The following is a 16833-nucleotide window of genomic DNA, read 5'->3' as shown; positions in this document are numbered from 1 at the left end:
CTTCAACTTGGAACAAACGTTTATAACAATCTGAACTACATGCTCTAAACAGTAAACTGATACATCATGAATGGAACGGTTTATCCGGACTATTCAAATTTCAAATAACCGTGTTTTGGCGTAGCTCGCATCATCCCGGATAAACGGGTTTTCACTGCGACGCTTTGATTGTAAACAGGAGCGGCATAGCGCGAGTGTTTGTTTTTTCAATCAGCGTACAGAATTTGTCGCAAACGTATTTATTTATTCGATTTCTGCTGCGTATTGAACCCGCACGATGGCCGACAATTTCGATGACATGTCGAACGATCAGCTGCGGCTGAAATTGCTGGAATTTGGGCTGGCTAATATGCCGGTGACAACTACGACGCGAAAGGTGCTGATCAAAAAGCTACGAAACCACATTTCCACTAATGGCAAACGTCGTGAAACGATAAGCCTTACGAAGTATTCTTCCGACGAGGATAGCGAACCGGCCAGCAGTCAGAACGCAGCGCCAAAAAAAGGGTTGGTATTGAGCAAAAAGGAACTGACTAGCAGACGGGCAACGATTGGTACGGTAGCGACAACGAAGCAGCCGAAACCGGTTTCATCATCGCAACCAATACCGAAGGTGCGGCAAGCATTGCCATCGGAGTCAGCTGCAGCATCGAAACGTCGGTCAGGAAGAGTTACTCCGGTGAACGACAAAAATGCTGCTGCGCCAGCATCGTCCCAAATTGCGCCGAAGGTACCGGCTATACTGGAGGATTCCGATGATGATATGATTCCCCTAACCCAACTTACTCAGCGGAGTCGCAAATCCGCTAGCCCGTCATTATCCCGTGCTGAAATGCTGACAACGTCCTACATTCATCAGATGGCGGTGCCTGCGAAGCTATCGGAGCCGGTCGTGGAAGAGATGGAGGTTGATGTACCGGAGATGGGAAAGCCTCTGGAAGAGGAGGATGTCATTGTGTTGGACGATGATGAAGAAGATGCTAGCGAGGTAGTATCGATGCCACCTCCACAACAACCGAAACCATGGGCCGGTAAAGAAGCGTACAGACAAACGACTGAGATGCACCGTACCCTTACAACTGGTACCATGACGGATCGGAAAATGGACAAAGAGCAAACAACCTTCGTGGAACCAACATCACCGTTATACACGAGTACCGAAAGCACTTTCACGAAGCCATCGTTGTTTGCATCCCCGTCCATTCGGAGCAGTATGTCCAGTGCGGTGCGCGATGAGACGGCAAAGAAAATCGATACAGCGGAATCTCCGTATTTGAGCGAATTTACGAAACGTCTTGCCCGTCTACGCGCTGAAGCTGCTGAATCATCTATTGGGCTCTCACTGGATACACCCAGCAGACGAACTGTGTTCGAAGGATCTGGCTCTTCGATGCGGTCCACTTATGCTCCACGTGACACTTATGAAGCTACATCATCCCGCTACCGAGCCGGACGACAAACCATCGCACCCATGGGGACACAAGGACGCCGAACCACAACCATGCAGACCGAGACCGATATCCGAAGTTCCGTGCGACAGAGTCTGTTGGCGCTCGATCGGAAATACTCCATCCGGAAGATTTTTTATACCATCATCGTTGTGCTGGTAGTAATTTTTCTGTTTGTTTTCTTTTTTTTGTAAATTGAACCGTTTCATCATATGTTAAATTAAATTCTTTTCTCTTGCACCAATTTTTAAAACCCATTTCCTAGTTAGGAAATTCAGTAATAATCCTTTGTGTCCCTTAATGAAACAGAAACATAATTATAAGTTATACTCCCTGGTTAGTGTTGTGTTTGATCGAATAAACGATGATATCAAAAAGGGAAAATTGTATGTTTTTATTATTCGTTTTTGTCTCCTTAAATCGATCCATTCGCAGGAAGTATCCGAGCCCCAAACGCTGGATTATAATGCCCAGCTGATTAGGCCATGTAAAATGGATTTCGTGGGCTGTCCCGTTTTTCTATTTTATCTGGCTATTGTGTTTCCACAATGCTAAACGGTATGAAGAGATTCCAGTGTTTTTTGTTAGTTTAGTTGAAGCTTCTTCAAATCTTTTGTACGTCCTAACCTAATTTGATTCTTGTTCGTTCATTCACTAACTTACAACGAATGCAAGGTTTTCAATAGTTAAAACCATTTCGCTCAATTCTCTTGCGATTAAACACAATGGCAGCCAATAAGTGCACTAGGCGCTCTAAAATTAAACTCTAAAATTTGTGTTTAACAAATTAAAATCTTATTTCGTACCACGGAAAACTTTTTAAACACAAATGCACACAACGAAATAAATATTGCACGAACGGGGGAAGTTGGGAAACTTGTAGTTTGTTGCTTAAAAACCTAACCTCCAACATCACTCCATTTATCGTTGTACGATCGATGGATGCGTTTTGGACGAGCTTGTTCGAGCGGAATAGTCTAAGCCAAACAAGAAATCACCTAGCCTAGTATACGATCATGCATCGTACGTGGCGCTGTCGACGAATTAAACGCAGAGTTTCGCGTCGTTTCGCGTTGAGATCTTCATAAATCATCCTACGACAAACTTCACTCTTTAGATTCTATGGCCAACGAAGTGCTAGTTTGGAATGTCGAAGAACGTATGAACACTGGGTACTGGAATGTTCAAACACATACAGTCGGAGGATTCGAAGAGAAAAGTAGAGGGAAAGAGAGAGACATAGAGAGAAGGAGCAGATCATCTTTGATGACGCATTGCCGCCTATTCGGGTGCCCGAGTGTTACAATTGCCATGGTAGATCTTAACCGCGCCTTCACAGTGAAAATAGCTATCGAAGATGTCACTGTATCCGTGTTCCCGCCACCACGTACATAGTTGACGGTTCCATACGCAATCCAAACGGTAAATCAGCCCGGGAAATTCGAACCCCATCAGCGTGTAAAAGTCCTGATCGCCCAGATGACCCTGGAAGGAATATTTGTCTGCCATGTTCTTCACGGTGGACTCCTTGATGATTTCCTCGTATAGACGCGATCGACGAATGCGGTCAAGCTGCAGCATAACGACACCTGAATTCAACCCCGGATATCCATGCCTTCGCTTATCGCCTGATGCAGGTAGTTTTTTGCCGCGCAATGCATCATTAGTCGATGGCGACAGCACGTTCGTCGGAGAGGCCAGGTTGTCGAGATAGTACGGACTACCGAAGATGGTTTGTGGATTGTTCATCCGGTACCGAGATAGGACATGCCGATAGACGGGCGTCAACTCCGGGGCTAATCCAAACAGCTGGTCTGGTGCGAATAACTCGAACTGGTCAAACAGCTCCTTGACCGATGCTCGGAACACAACGTCACAGTCTATCAAAATCGCTTGGCGCATGTTCCGATCGACGATGCGATGCAAGCCCAGCGACAACAGAAATAAGGCATCACTGTAGTAACTCCCGGATCGGTAGTTGAACAGTGGCATCATACTATGCACGATGTCGTTAATCTTCTCCGCACAGTCTCGAACATCGTACAGCGTGTAGAATGCGGTTCGATGAAATCGTTCGATCTGCTGCTTGATCAGCTCTTCGGCCGATCGTTCGCTTTGCTCGTCTGTGATAATGTGCAGGTGAAGCTCGATCGAGCTATATTTGAGGAGACTGCGAAGAAATAGTTCCAACTGGCTGTGCAGGATCAGGTTTTGGCTTTCCTTTGTGTAGATGAGGAAGATATTGTACTCGGTATCGTTTCTGCCCTTCGAAACATACTTTACGCGTTTCAGCTTGCTTGCCGAAGGGTCGCTGGGGCCATCTTCGTTTCCCGTACCGTTTCGGTGTTGTCCCTCACGGGGCTTATGCTGGTGCTGACGATTACTATGTACCAGGGCTGCCGCCGCTGCCAACCGTTCTGGTGTATCCTTCTGCACCAGGTGCCGATTGAAGACGCTACTGTTGGCGTAGATAAATAACAAAAACCCGCTGGCCACAATAAACACCAGCAGCGTCTTGTTCATGCCCATCTGACCGATCCGTGGCAGTGCGAGCCACCACCGCCACCACCGTCGACGTCGTTCCCAACAATCGAAGATAGCCAGAGCTTTCCCGTTGCGATTCTACGAACCACCCGTCTGCCGCCGTCTGTTCACGCTGCTCGCACGTCTACAGGACCTCCGGGACCTAGTTTCATAATCGACTCGCGTGTGCCCTCCTTTACTGCGGAATCCTTGTCCACCGAATGCAGTCCACCACACAGCACACAATCACAGGCGCACTCCGAATTCAACCGTGCTCTAGGTGCGTCTCACCATTATCTGAATCGGTTTCTGCAATCTCTCCACCGTCTATTAGATTACCGTGCAGGAATGCTTTGCTAGCGAGCGTTCAATGTTCTGTTTTAAACCCTCGCATTATCCTTTTTCTGCACCCGATGACATTTGGGTGGTTTCCTCCCACTTTCACCCCCCACGGATCTATCCAGGCATGGTGCCACAGTGGTATTGAAATGCAGCGTCAGCTTGACAGCAGCGTTTGTTTGGCGAAACGTCACTTCGCGCGGAGCCTTTTGGCGTATTGTGTCAAAAGGAAAACAAGCGAATAAAAAAACGTAAATAGCAATACACACGCACTGGAGGTCAACAAAGGCAATTGTGCGAGCGAACAGAAACGAACGCGTGGACCCGCGAGAGCGAGTTTCGTTCCCCCAGACGTTTGACCTCATATATATGATTGTACTGCATTTGTTTTGTTTTCCACGAAAGTGGCACATTCTGATTGTTCTGTAAGCTGTCAAACGTGCGGGACCTTGTTTATCTGCTGCCTGCGAGACGTCGACATCATCGATTTTTCCTCATTAAAAAAAATCGTCCGCTGTTTCGCGTAGGAAAAGTGACTCGGTACATAGAAACGGGAAGTGTCCCGAAGAGTCTTGGCTGTTGCTTGGCTGGCGGCGCTTTGGCAGTGTGTGTGTGTGTGTGTGTGTGTGCGAGAGTACGTTTTTAGAAAAACCAAAGAAAAATCACCAAAAGATTATGATGCACGAAGCCAACTCCAGCGGTACGAACGGCAAAGTGGATCACACAAAGAAATAGATCAAGTGCGCGAAAGAGCATCAAGAAGCTAGGTGGTGGGAGAGCGCGTGAGTTACAACAGTGGCTGGCCAGCTGTTTCAGACAGGGGGTGCACTGTGCAAACGGGCACATGAGAGCAGCGTGAAGACAAAACACACGTAAGTCAATGAATGGAGCTCTCGGGGTTTATGGATAACGGATGCGCCAATATATGGGGTACATGGAACCAACCCTAACCAACGGCAATAACAGCCGTAGCAGTGGTAGTAATGTACGTAACTACGCAACAGTTTTTCTAGCGACGAGACCGGGAAGTATGTTATGGCAAGCTAGTAGTGGGTGTTCGTAATTCGCTTGGTGTGTTCTCCCCTCTGTACACGCACCAGATAACTGTACTGCACTGAGTTTTCACTGCCCTGGTTTTCTAAAAGGAGCATCGCAATTCACCTTACCGAATGTGGGCGCTGCGGTCGTTGCGTTCCTCCAGAATTGGGGCTTGGTTTCTGCCCACCACCCAGCCCATTAGATGAGTCAGGACAACCGGCCGATTGTTTGTTCTATGATGGTGGAGACGGTCCACTATCGGAATTTTCGACCCGTTCCGGCCTGCTCTTATCAGAATGGTTCGACAAACGCGTATAACGCAAATACAAAGGCATATTTCCAACCCTCTTCGCTGCCTTTCCCCAAACAGCTGGGTGCGATAGGTTTTGTTGAATCACACGAAAATTGCATCAACTAGCGATGTGAGTATGGGCCCCTAGACAATGGTGTAGTGTAAATCACCTTTTGCTATGCTGCTGTGTGCGACCCTGTACGATGTGGAACCACCACACGATGATGGTGGGGGTCGTTGTCGCTTATTAGCAGCAAGTCGTCGCGGTCGTCGTCATCGAGCAGCCGAGCACTGCGTAGTGTGCCGTGTTGGAAGCAGCATTTAGGAAAGGCGAATTTTGCAACCTCAGGCTGCTCGGATGTGTTCTTGTTGGAGTTGGTTGGAGCCACTGCTAAGAGAGTACCATGAAAACGCGCAGCAAGAAAAAGCAAGGTGTGTTGTAAAAATGGGACACGGTGCACCTTGAAGTCCCCCGCTAAATAGACGATGGACGGTAAGACAACCTTGACGAGCACGGATTCGAATATTCACACTCGTTCGCTTGGTTGGTGTCTGCAATTCGTTTATCGATAAACCGAAGAAGTATGACAACATGCACTATATGTTGTTTACCTATCGCTGATTTATCTTCTTATTGAGTCGGTATAATTTACGCGACTTATCTTGCTTTTTTTGAAAGGCAATAGGTTGGTTGGTTGCGTGTGCTTTGCAACTTCATATAGCACAAACATTAGTATCTGTTTAACACCGAAACCGGGTCCAACCGATCGGTATCTACTACGGGGATTCACACATTGCCGAAGCTTCCTAGAGCGACCGGTTTTAGTGGCGGTGTTATCAGCATTTGTGCTCAAATGCTATGCAATATGTGGTGATGAAATGTGCGTGTTATGTTTTCTCCAGCGGATGAGTGTCTAATGGGCGAGCTGCCACAGCAAGCAAACATTCTCGCGACGGTAGTGTTTCGTTGTTTGCTCAGAATTTTTGAAAGTTGTCTTTTTTCGCTTTATATTTTTAGCCTCTGCAAACACGACAACAAACGGAAATTCCAAGACTCGGCTAACCATGGACAGCGCCACTGGGTCCGGGTTGATGGAGGAGTATGATTTAATGAAGCAACAAAAGTACCGCGTGTACATCTCGAACATAGACAAGGCTCTGAAAAACTTCGAATATTCCAGCGAATGGGCCGATCTGATCTCGGCGCTCGGCAAACTCAACAAAGTGATCTCTTCCAACGCACAGTATCAAATAATTCCGCGGCGGATCAAAATTTCCAAGCGCTTGGCACAATGCATGCATCCGGCGCTACCGTCGGGCGTGCATCTGAAGGCGCTTGAGTCGTACGACGTCATCTTCAGCAACATTGGCGTGGAAAGGCTCGCCTCCGAGCTGTTCATCTACAGTGCTGGGTTGTTTCCATTGTTGGGCTACTCGGCAATGAACGTGCGTCCGGCTTTGCTCTCCATCTATGAGAAATATTTTGTGCCGCTTGGTGAGAAGCTAAGGCCCGCACTGAGCGGGTTTTTGAGCGGAGTGTTTCCGGGTCTTGAAGCCGGCCAGGATCATTTTGAGCGTACGAACCAGCTACTGGATAAAGTGTGCACTGCTGTGCAGCTCGAATGTTTTTATACTTGCCTGTGGGAGTGTATTGTGACGAATGCGTCCGTTCGGTTGCCGGCCATTACCTACGTGCTGGAACACTACGATAAGAAGGTACCATGTGCGGCCCAACGAGAACTGATGGGTAGCAGTGTAGAGCTGATGGTAAATGGGCTTTGCAGTTGTCTAAACGACGCTGTGATATTGGTGCAGCGAAATACGCTCGAGTTTCTACTGCTGGCATTCCCAATGCATGATCCATTACTTTCCGAGATGTATACAACGCGACTGGTCAAAACGGCTCTCAACACGATTCTACGAAGAGACATGTCATTAAACCGGCGTCTTTACTCTTGGCTGCTCGGAGCCGACACCAGCATGGGCAAACATATGCAAAGTACGGCAGCTGTGGGCACGGTTGCCTCAACTTCCTCAGCGAATGCTTCTGAACCGTACGATCCGAACACGTATTTCGAGCGGTACGCCAAAAAACGCCTAATAGCCGCATTCAAGATGATCCTGAAGGAGAGCATTACACACACCCCAGTTGATCTTAGTCCGTATCGGATACTAATTTCATTGCTGGATAAGGCAGAAATTGGTTTGCGTATTCTAGACGAGCTGCTCTGTGACATCATCCGTGCAATATCGCTCTGTAACGGTAATCTAGAGGTGCAGAAGTCTGCCAATTTACTGTTCTCGACGTTCGATCCAGCGTACATATGGAACTATATGGCACGGCTGTATCGAGAAGCCGCAATCCGGACGGAACGACAAAGAACCGACACAGAACCGATACGGATCGATTCAGGCCCCGCCACCACAGTGGAGGTGTGCCATTTGACTGAGTTCCTATTGGAAACGCTCTCGCTGGAAATGTACAACGAGACTACGCGCGTCCATCTGCCAAAGTTCCTACTATCGCTTATCTCTATGCTCACCACGTACGAGAGCAATATGCACTCGATTGAAGTAGCTTCTTCGTTGCGGTTGTTGGTGAAAATAGTTTCGAAAATTCAGCCCATGATCATGTCGGAAAAAGTGTTTGATTTAACGTTAAACCGAAGCCTTAGTTCTACACAACAGAATACCACCGGGCTGCAGAGTGACGGAATGAAAGAGTGCAACAATCTCGAGAAGAGCAGCAGTGATTCTAAAATACACGAAACTTCCCTGCAGGTATTGGAAAATAGTACATTTCAGCGATCGAGCTCGAGTCAGGGACTGCACAAAAAGGGCAGTGGAGGAGGGTCGGGGCCAGGAAGCGGAAAGTACAGTAAAAAGAGCAAAAAGTCCAAATCATACACTAAGCTGAGTGAGCTAAACTCCAGCCGGGAGGGTTCACTGAAGGGTAGCAAAACGAAGCTCAACCATGGGGAGGCGGAAATGAAGATAAGCGGTGCGAGCTCGACACCGAACTTAGAAAATGGCAACGTGGTAAATGGAAACGAGATGGCTGGTAGTACCGAAGAAGATCCGGCCGACGGACGAAAGCGATTTAGCTGTAGCAGCAGTAGCAGCACTAGCAGTAGCAGCAGTAATTATAGCAGCAATTCAAATAGCAGTCGAAGTGGTAGCAGTACAGCCAGTGGAGCAGAAGAAGTAGGAATCGCGGGGAGAGGAATCATCATACAGGTGCAACCTTCGGAAAGCGGTGGTGCTGCTGTGGCTGCAGGATGTTCTACAGTAGCACAGTTACCGGATTGTCCTATCTTGGATCGCTGTATACGACAGTATGTATCGTTTTTTGAGCTGTACATATGTCAGAAGTTGCTGTCTCAAGTAGATAGTTCCTGCGATGAACATGTAAGTCTGCAGGGAAATGTTATTCTCAATGTGAATGACCCTGCGGCGAGTTTGGCTTCTTCGAACGATCAGGATTTGGTCGTTATAAATACATTAATGTGCGAACTGAATGAAGTGTTTGAGACACTTTTGACAAATGTGCAGTCGTCGAGAGTTAAACTTACCGCAATGCTGGCACAATCGGTCGAGCGACGATCGGAGATATCTGCTGCGAAAGTCCCAGTGCGAGAGATGAGCCGAAAGCAGGAGTACGAAATAGCTCAGTTGGTACGAGGGAACGAAAAATTATCCCGAGTCTCCCGCACACCCGTGTGTGAATCGTTAAGAAACGCGCTCAAACTGGCATGTAATGTTTTGACGGAAATGTCCTCGTTTCCCAGCTACCGAAACGAGGGCGGAAACACAGAACGTTTGGATGACGTGCCCGGATGGTTAAAAGCACTCACAGTGCTTGCGATTTACGTCAACGACCTGGATACGCAACTCTCCGCGGCCCAAACGTTGATCGATATGATTGGTTTACTGCGAACGAATGGAAAGAAATCGACCAAGGAGTCCAGCAATGGCAAAACAATCGTGCTTATGATGCCACTGCTGAAGCTATCCCACGTAAACTGTTTGGAGCGGCGTACTAAAGTGTTTCAAGTGCTGACCACGATGCTTTGGGACTATCTCGATGCGTCTCGACCAGAGGCACGCACTATAAGCCAACTGCTGTACCGCATACACAACTGTCTTGACAGCCGATTTACGGAGCATGTCATAATCGATCGATTGCTCGTTCCTCAAACTTTGTTTGACGATGATGAAACTGCCGAAGGTTACTACCGAGGTGTGATGGAGCGCACCATGCGACGCAGAGATCCGTCCGCACTGCACGCCCTTTGGCAAATTCCAGTATTAGCAAAAACGGAGCTGAAAATCGATTCGGAAGGTTTCCGCAAGTTTCAGTTGCTGTGGAAGCTTGGTCGCGACACATACCACGGTAATGAATTTGAAAAGCTGCTATTTTTGGTACTGGACTCGCTCACTCTGCCTAGGAATGTTTCGATACAGGTGAAGACGGCAAATTGGCTGCGAGAGGCACTGGTGCGTGGCGATATAGGACGTATATTGAAGTTGCTTCTGAAAATTCTGTTGAACGAAAGCACGAAACGCCTAAGTATCTTCTGTCCAAAGCGTTTACGGGGTGCTGGCACAGGAACAGAGCTGGACGATGCTGCAACACATGGTGTATCGGTGAGTGAGTGGGAGAAGGAGTTACTTGCCGATGCAGATGTGCAGTTGAACCAAGCTTGCTTTGCGGTTAGCTCGGAAGATGGCCAGATACGGTATCATATGGACCCGGCGGCCGTTTTGGGTAAAAAGCGAAGTCCTATTAGATCGATTCAGAAAAAAATATTTGGCGTCTCCATTGGTGGCGGAGGTAGTGGCAATTCGAAGGGAAGCGATTCTGGACGCTCTGGCACTCCGGGAAGTGGTGGACAGATGATTGTGTCCAACTATGTAACGAACGAAAGTGTTGGAAAGAAGGTACAGCAGGGTGGTGGTTTAGCGTCAGAGCAAGGCGACGATGGAGGACAATACGGGAAGATTTCGGTGATTATCAATCCACTCGAATCGGATCAACTATCCACAAAGGCCAGTATTATGAGAAATCGGTCCAATTCTATGGGACTGTTAGCGGCCGTCGACATGGACAGCGGAATATCGGAACCGAGTTCTCTTGCTACACCAGGAGGAACGTCCCAGTTTGGAAAGAAGGAATTTCACCGATCAACGTCCGATCTTGATGACACAAATGATAATGAACCGGACTTTCCAGGGCATGCACGAGGAAAAGAACGGAACAGCAGGTTCCGAGGATCGGAGGGATATATAGACAATGAACCAATCAAGCGGTACGTCGAGGATGGTCCAATAGTGGATTTCATCAGTAAATCAAGTGATCGTTTTCGCAATCGTAAGACATATCTCATCTCGTCGGGAAACCTCTCTGGCGCTGGGGAGGATTCGTTGCTTTCCGGATCTTCTTATACATTGACCAACGGATTATCTCCGTCGGTGAATGGAACTATAACCACTGACGAAATCACGAACGAGGATGGCAGTATCACTATGACTACTACCACTACTACCAGCGCATTCGCAGAAGGCACGACTGGCAGTGAGGAGGAAAAGGCAGCTCCGAAAGTGACGTTCACTCGCATCAAGAGTTGGCGCAACGGAAATAAGCTATACCCCTTCCATACACACTTTCTTGTGTACGAGTCTGTGTTCAATACGAAGCAGGTCCTGTATACGATCGAAACATTGCGCAATATTCTGACAAATGATGCTCGGTTCTTTTTATGCCTCTCGGTGACGACGTCCGTCTCAAGTGGGCAGATCAAATCACTACTTCTACGCCAACGACGCAATATCTTTGGCAAAGGCTTTACAGAGACACGGGAAGACTCGGAGCATCAGAATTTGTATCGTGGAAGCATGTATCTCGAGGTGATCCTTACCGTACTGCTGTACTACACGCGCAGTTATCAGACTGATCAGGGAAGGGATGGCAAGGGAAGGCAACCGTCGCGCGACGACTTTAATACGAATGCCAAGATTCAGCTAGAGTGCATTGAGTTGATGACCACGATCTTCGGCGAGTTGCTAGCAGTGGTGCGCGACGTAGGCAAAAATCTTGCCAACTATGTTGCGGACCTGCTGGACAAATGTAAGGTGCAGAAGATTGTGCTCTACTGCTTGGCGTCCTCGGTGAACTATTTCTCTAGCCCTGGAGGCTACACTTGCCCAGCGGATGAGGTACTCCGGTACAGTGATCCGGAAAGCACGCGTCAAAATGCTGAGGCGTACCAAATTGAACTGCTTCGGTTGCTGCTAGCATTGTTGAAGCTAGAGCATGAGATCACGTTACAGCGTGCGGACGGAGGCGAGGGAACTGCAGCATCGGGAACATCTGGAACATCCAATATCGTCGGAAGCACAACGATAAGCGGGAAGAGCGGTGTTGCCACTTCTTCAAGTGCTTCTCCAACTAAGGTCGCACCGGAAACAAAGCGTACGTACCGGTATACACCCAACCTATTGCTCGCGCAGCAACCTATGTTTCTGTCAACGATCTTGTCCGCACTAGCGTGTGACCGACTGCAGCACGTGCACAAGAATTGGACCGACATGATAACGGCCTGTCTGACTTGCTTACCTCCCGGCAATCTAACGAACATCGTGATCAGTGTGATCCATCAGCTCTGCAATAACCTAGACAGAGTGACTAGGCGCGAACGCATCCTTGTACAGTCGATCGATTACATCGTCTCGCAGCTTGAAGCAATCACAGTTCTTGCCCACTACTGCCTGTTAGATAGTTCTCAACAGATTTCACTCGCCAGCATGTTCAATGCCTCAACCGGATCAAACAACGGATTAACTTCCGCCATTCCGAACCAATCTGGACAGATCATTAACAATATAATGAATGTGTTTCTGTCCTACTCTTCTTCGTTGCTGAGCGGTGGCATTAATCAACAGGTGAAGAAGAACCACCAAGAAGTTGCCAAAGCGGCTATTTTAAGTCACCTGCCTCGCATTATTATCACTATCGCCACGCTGTGGGAGACAACTATCAGCGATTTCCGACGAGGAAAGCACCAGTTGCTGGAATTTTTGAGCCCTATCTCAATGCACTATGGTACTAACTTCCTGACCGCGATTGCCGTTGCTTGGTATGAGCGTAGTAATAACGATACTTCGGGCAAGGCGTCAACGGTCAGTGAAGGAACGGGGAATGAAGCTTCCGACGTTGATTTCTTTGACATTATGTCAAAAGCGCTACCTCAAGCGAGCGATAATCAACTGCTGTTGGTTAAGTTGATCACCGGTATACGTATCATGTCGGTGGATTCCTTCATTCAAACAATGCATCAGGTTATAAAAAGCCCACCGGCGATCTATCAGCCGCCATTGGGTCTAAATCTGGAAGTGAGCGCACTGGAACTGTTGTACTTTTTCCTCATATCTGGTGTTTCGCCTGCACAGTACACTGACTGCTGGAGTTCGCTGTACGCATTACTAAAGGACTGTCTGGGATTGCAAATAACAGCACAGTTTGTGGCGCTTTCCATACTAAACGAGTTTGTACAGCGATGTCCGACGATGCCGTTCTCGGATAAGAAAGACCTTCGTGATTTGCACGACGTGACGTCGCGTTTGGTGGAAGCGGTGTCGAATGTGGCCGGTTCCTGCCTCGAACAGACAACATGGCTAAGGCGCAACCTGTCGGTGAAAGAGGAGTTTAGTTCGATCGAGAGCACGGGCAAAGATGGACTGTTGATGCCATCTAATCAGCACTATTCGATACAGGCGCAATCGATTCTAGCCACCATTCTGGCATCGCTGCTTGACGTTGCGTTCAGCTCGCAGGAAAAGGACAAAGTGACGACTATCGTTACCGGTGTCATGTACAACATCGTGCCTTACCTTAAAACGCACACCGTCAAGAACATTCCAACATTTCACGCCTGCTCGAATCTGCTTGCTAGCTTAAGCACGTATCAGGTACATATGATCCTAGTAGTTGAGGGAATACACCGTTACAAACGCTAACCGCATACCCGTCTGTTGTATTGCAGTACATTCGAAAGGCTTGGCGAAAGGATGCGCTGGACCTGCTGTTGGATACATCCTTCTTTCAAATGGATAGCCGCTGCTTGCCGTACTGGAAAACTATTCTGGATAGTTTGATGACCTGTGATAATACTACCTTTAGAGATCTTATGAGTAAGTTAAATCGTGCTACTAAAGCTCTCGATTCAACCGAGGCTAACATTGTTTTGCGCCTGCAGATCGTTTACCATTAGCGCAAACCGGAACATTGAATATATTTACGTCCAAGGAGCAAGAATATGAGCAACGCGCACTGTTGCTGAAGCGGCTTGCTTTTATCATTTTCTGCAGCGAAGTCGACCAGTACCACAAATATATGCCGGAGATTCAAGGTACTTACGGCTTAGTGCGATGCATCAAGAAAGCATGTGTGAAATGATTTCGCCCTGTCTACTTTCAGAACAACTTGCCAACAGTTTGCGTCTACCTCAGGTAGTACCCTTGATCCAATCGGCAGTTTTCCTGTGCTTCCGAGTGTTGCTGCTGCGAATGTCGGCCGACCATGTGACCAGCCTGTGGCCAATCATCATCGCGGAAATGGTCCAAGTGTTTCTGTCGATTGAACAGGAGCTAATGACGGATACGGAAGAATTTAGGTACGATAATGTTTTCATAAACAAATGGCAATGGCGCAATTTAGTCTTTTCTCCACTGGTTTTTTGTTGTTGTAGTTTACTTCGCAGCCCTCTTCCTACGTATTCTGTAGACTAACCCCTTCTTTTTGGTTTTATCTACTGTACACATTTTGGTATGATTGCTTCTGTCTAATCCTTTGAGGAGATATCTTTACTTTACTCTTGCTCTTGTGTTGTGATTGTGTTGTTGTAAGCAGTGGACGGGTTTAGCTATGTCCGGGATTTTCTCGAATTTTAAATTCTGGGTGTACAGTTCACTGCTCTGATTGCTGACTAAATATATGCATTTTCTCTTTGTCTTTTTCCACCGTCTCCACACACACCAAACAAAACAAAATCACTGTTCCTTCATTGGTTGTATGTATTTCGTCATTTGAATACTGAACCACCATCATCCCCAACTTCAAAAAAAAAAAAACAGATCCCAATCAAGGTAAGAATGACTTTTGCACATCAAAGAACCGAATAGAACAATTTTGCGTTAATCGAAATACTGCATACGACCAGCATGGAAGGGATTATATAAATGCACAAATAGTATTGCTTTCTGACTCGTTTTTTTATTCTTCTCCGGGGTTAACGCTTTAGTCAACATATTCGTATGCTGTCGGGATTGGATACGGCGTGGGTCACGAACACAAGCAATGGGCTTTACTCTTACGGACATCCGCACTGGCGAATGGTGCAATTAGAAACGGCTAAACTACTCGAGTTGGGTTGTGTGTTGCCGGCCACCATTTTGCCACACTTTCAAATGTAAGTATCCTTATGTAGTGGATGGTGGCTTACGGTGGTTTTGATACGACCCCTTCCTCGTTAAAGGTATCGATGGGCGTTCGTAAGCAGCCAAAACGAGAATCTACATAAAATTGGTGGATATGATGAGAAGAAAATGGCCTTCATACCTCATGTTTCGAGAATATCGCAACTAATGGATCTTCGCTACACGTCTCATTCACCGGTAAGTGTGGTCAAGCGTTGACTGCCGTTAAACATGTGTATAAACATGTACTTATTAATTGAGATTCTTTATTGATAGAAAACGCAAACCACAAAGGGAAAGCACATCATGTTGACCTGTCAGTCGATAAACACTTTGCAGGACTTGTACGGTTTCTTTTCGACACTTTCGATGCGGTGGCCATCACACATCTCGTACAGTGACACCGAAAAGGACACGAAGCAATGTTTGGAAGAAGTCGAGTATGTGCTGGCACTGGACTTTTTGGAGAAAATTCCTTCAACTAAATAGTAGCAGCAATCCTATTTCTAGTACTAGTAACGCAAAGGTACAAGAGAGCAGAGACACGCACACGATTGGCGCCAGTCACTAGTAATCCATCACCATTCGAAACCGATTCGTGATTTATTTCAGTATTTTTCTTTTTCGAGTGCGGAATTTTTCCGACCGCTGGCACAGTGCTCGTAATGTTCTAGTGTTAGCGTTCTTCTCCCTTTGGCAAACACCATATTTTCTCAAGGTCAATTCGAGAGCATTGATTGTATCTCAAAAAAGGAAGCAAGCTAGGCTAGATGAAATTCTGCATGTGCAGATCCCTGATAGTATGGTTAAGTTTACTAGTATTTCTCCCAACTATCTAAGCCAAGCTGGATTCGGACCGAGGATAATCCCATTTTACGTATGCGTGTATTTGTGTGTATGTGTGTGTGCGCGTGATTTTAAGATATTATGACCATGTTTGATCTATCGATGTATCTAAATATTCAGATGAACAATGTATTTAGGGTACCGATTGTTTGTGGGATATTGATGAAGTAAAATTGCAATTGCAAAAAGTTGTAGCGAAGGCAAGTGCAAGCGCATGGATGTGGAACGCAGTGTGATGTTAGCAAGTAAGTGGAGATACAATAGTGAGTCGTTAGACAATGTGTATGCTTTATCTGTAGGCGCGCAGTAGTCGAAGGGTAAAGAATGTTATCGTAATTTATGATTGATGACTTCAAGATTGGTTTGATGAATCGGTCAATAAACGCTGTTCGAAATACATTTTCATCATTGAATAATTTAACAAGTAAATGTATTATAATTACTTTATATAATCGTTTCATCGACATTTCCGCTTAGAGAAGATGATGAATGTAATAATGAATGTACTAGCAGATATCAGATAGTAATCATATCAGATATCATATTAACTAGCAATACTGCCAGTTTGCTTGTTTTGGAAATTCGTCCTTCGAGAGTTGGTAAAGCTTAACAAGTTCAGAATCGATCGCAGCTTCAAGGCCGTTCGAGAAAAAACTTACGATCTCTTTGGAAAGCTTTAAACTCGGCAATATAAACGCTTGCCATTGTAAAGATTCCTATTGGCAGGTAAGCGAGAAACTGGGCATAAATCACAATTCTTGTATCGGTGATGTGCGCTAGCCAGTTTTTGCGCTCAATATCCGCAGAACAGTTGTGTAAACAGGAATGACGTCGAGCTGATAGGACAAAACAAAATAACGTACGTTAAACGGT

At 46.7% G+C, this 16833-nt stretch overlaps 3 protein-coding genes across 5 annotated transcripts; 2 read left to right on the top strand and 1 right to left on the bottom strand.

The window, feature by feature from the left end:
* Nucleotides 1-181: 181 nt before the first annotated feature.
* LOC128300807 (otefin-like) lies at nt 182-1824 on the top strand. The gene has a single exon (XM_053037006.1). The coding sequence runs from the start codon at nt 278-280 to the stop codon at nt 1640-1642; it is 1365 nt and encodes a 454-aa protein (XP_052892966.1). The 5' UTR covers nt 182-277; the 3' UTR covers nt 1643-1824.
* Nucleotides 1787-4417, bottom strand: LOC128300809 (xyloside xylosyltransferase 1). Its single transcript, XM_053037007.1, has one exon. It carries the CDS (start codon nt 3975-3977, stop codon nt 2730-2732), a length of 1248 nt encoding a protein of 415 aa, XP_052892967.1. The 5' UTR covers nt 3978-4417; the 3' UTR covers nt 1787-2729.
* Nucleotides 4418-5040: 623 nt separating this feature from the next.
* On the top strand, nt 5041-16375 carry LOC128305441 (protein dopey-1 homolog). 3 transcript variants are annotated; one of them, XM_053042889.1, is made up of 9 exons: nt 5041-5182; nt 6659-13608; nt 13683-13830; nt 13896-14048; nt 14117-14312; nt 14773-14784; nt 14940-15107; nt 15174-15312; nt 15391-16375. In XM_053042889.1, the coding sequence occupies exons 2-9, from the start codon at nt 6706-6708 to the stop codon at nt 15601-15603; spliced, it is 7932 nt and encodes a 2643-aa protein (XP_052898849.1). In that variant the 5' UTR covers nt 5041-5182; nt 6659-6705; the 3' UTR covers nt 15604-16375. The 3 variants fall into 3 exon arrangements, with proteins under 3 accessions (XP_052898849.1, XP_052898847.1, XP_052898848.1); XM_053042887.1 differs by lacking the exon at nt 5041-5182 and adding an exon at nt 5971-6072; XM_053042888.1 differs by lacking the exons at nt 5041-5182; nt 14773-14784 and adding an exon at nt 5971-6072.
* Nucleotides 16376-16833: the final 458 nt, after the last annotated feature.

The sequence above is a fragment of the Anopheles moucheti genome, chromosome 3 (assembly GCF_943734755.1).
Source record: "Anopheles moucheti chromosome 3, idAnoMoucSN_F20_07, whole genome shotgun sequence".
NCBI lineage: Eukaryota > Metazoa > Arthropoda > Insecta > Diptera > Culicidae > Anopheles > Anopheles moucheti.
This window is presented reverse-complemented; position numbering and strand designations above follow the sequence as displayed.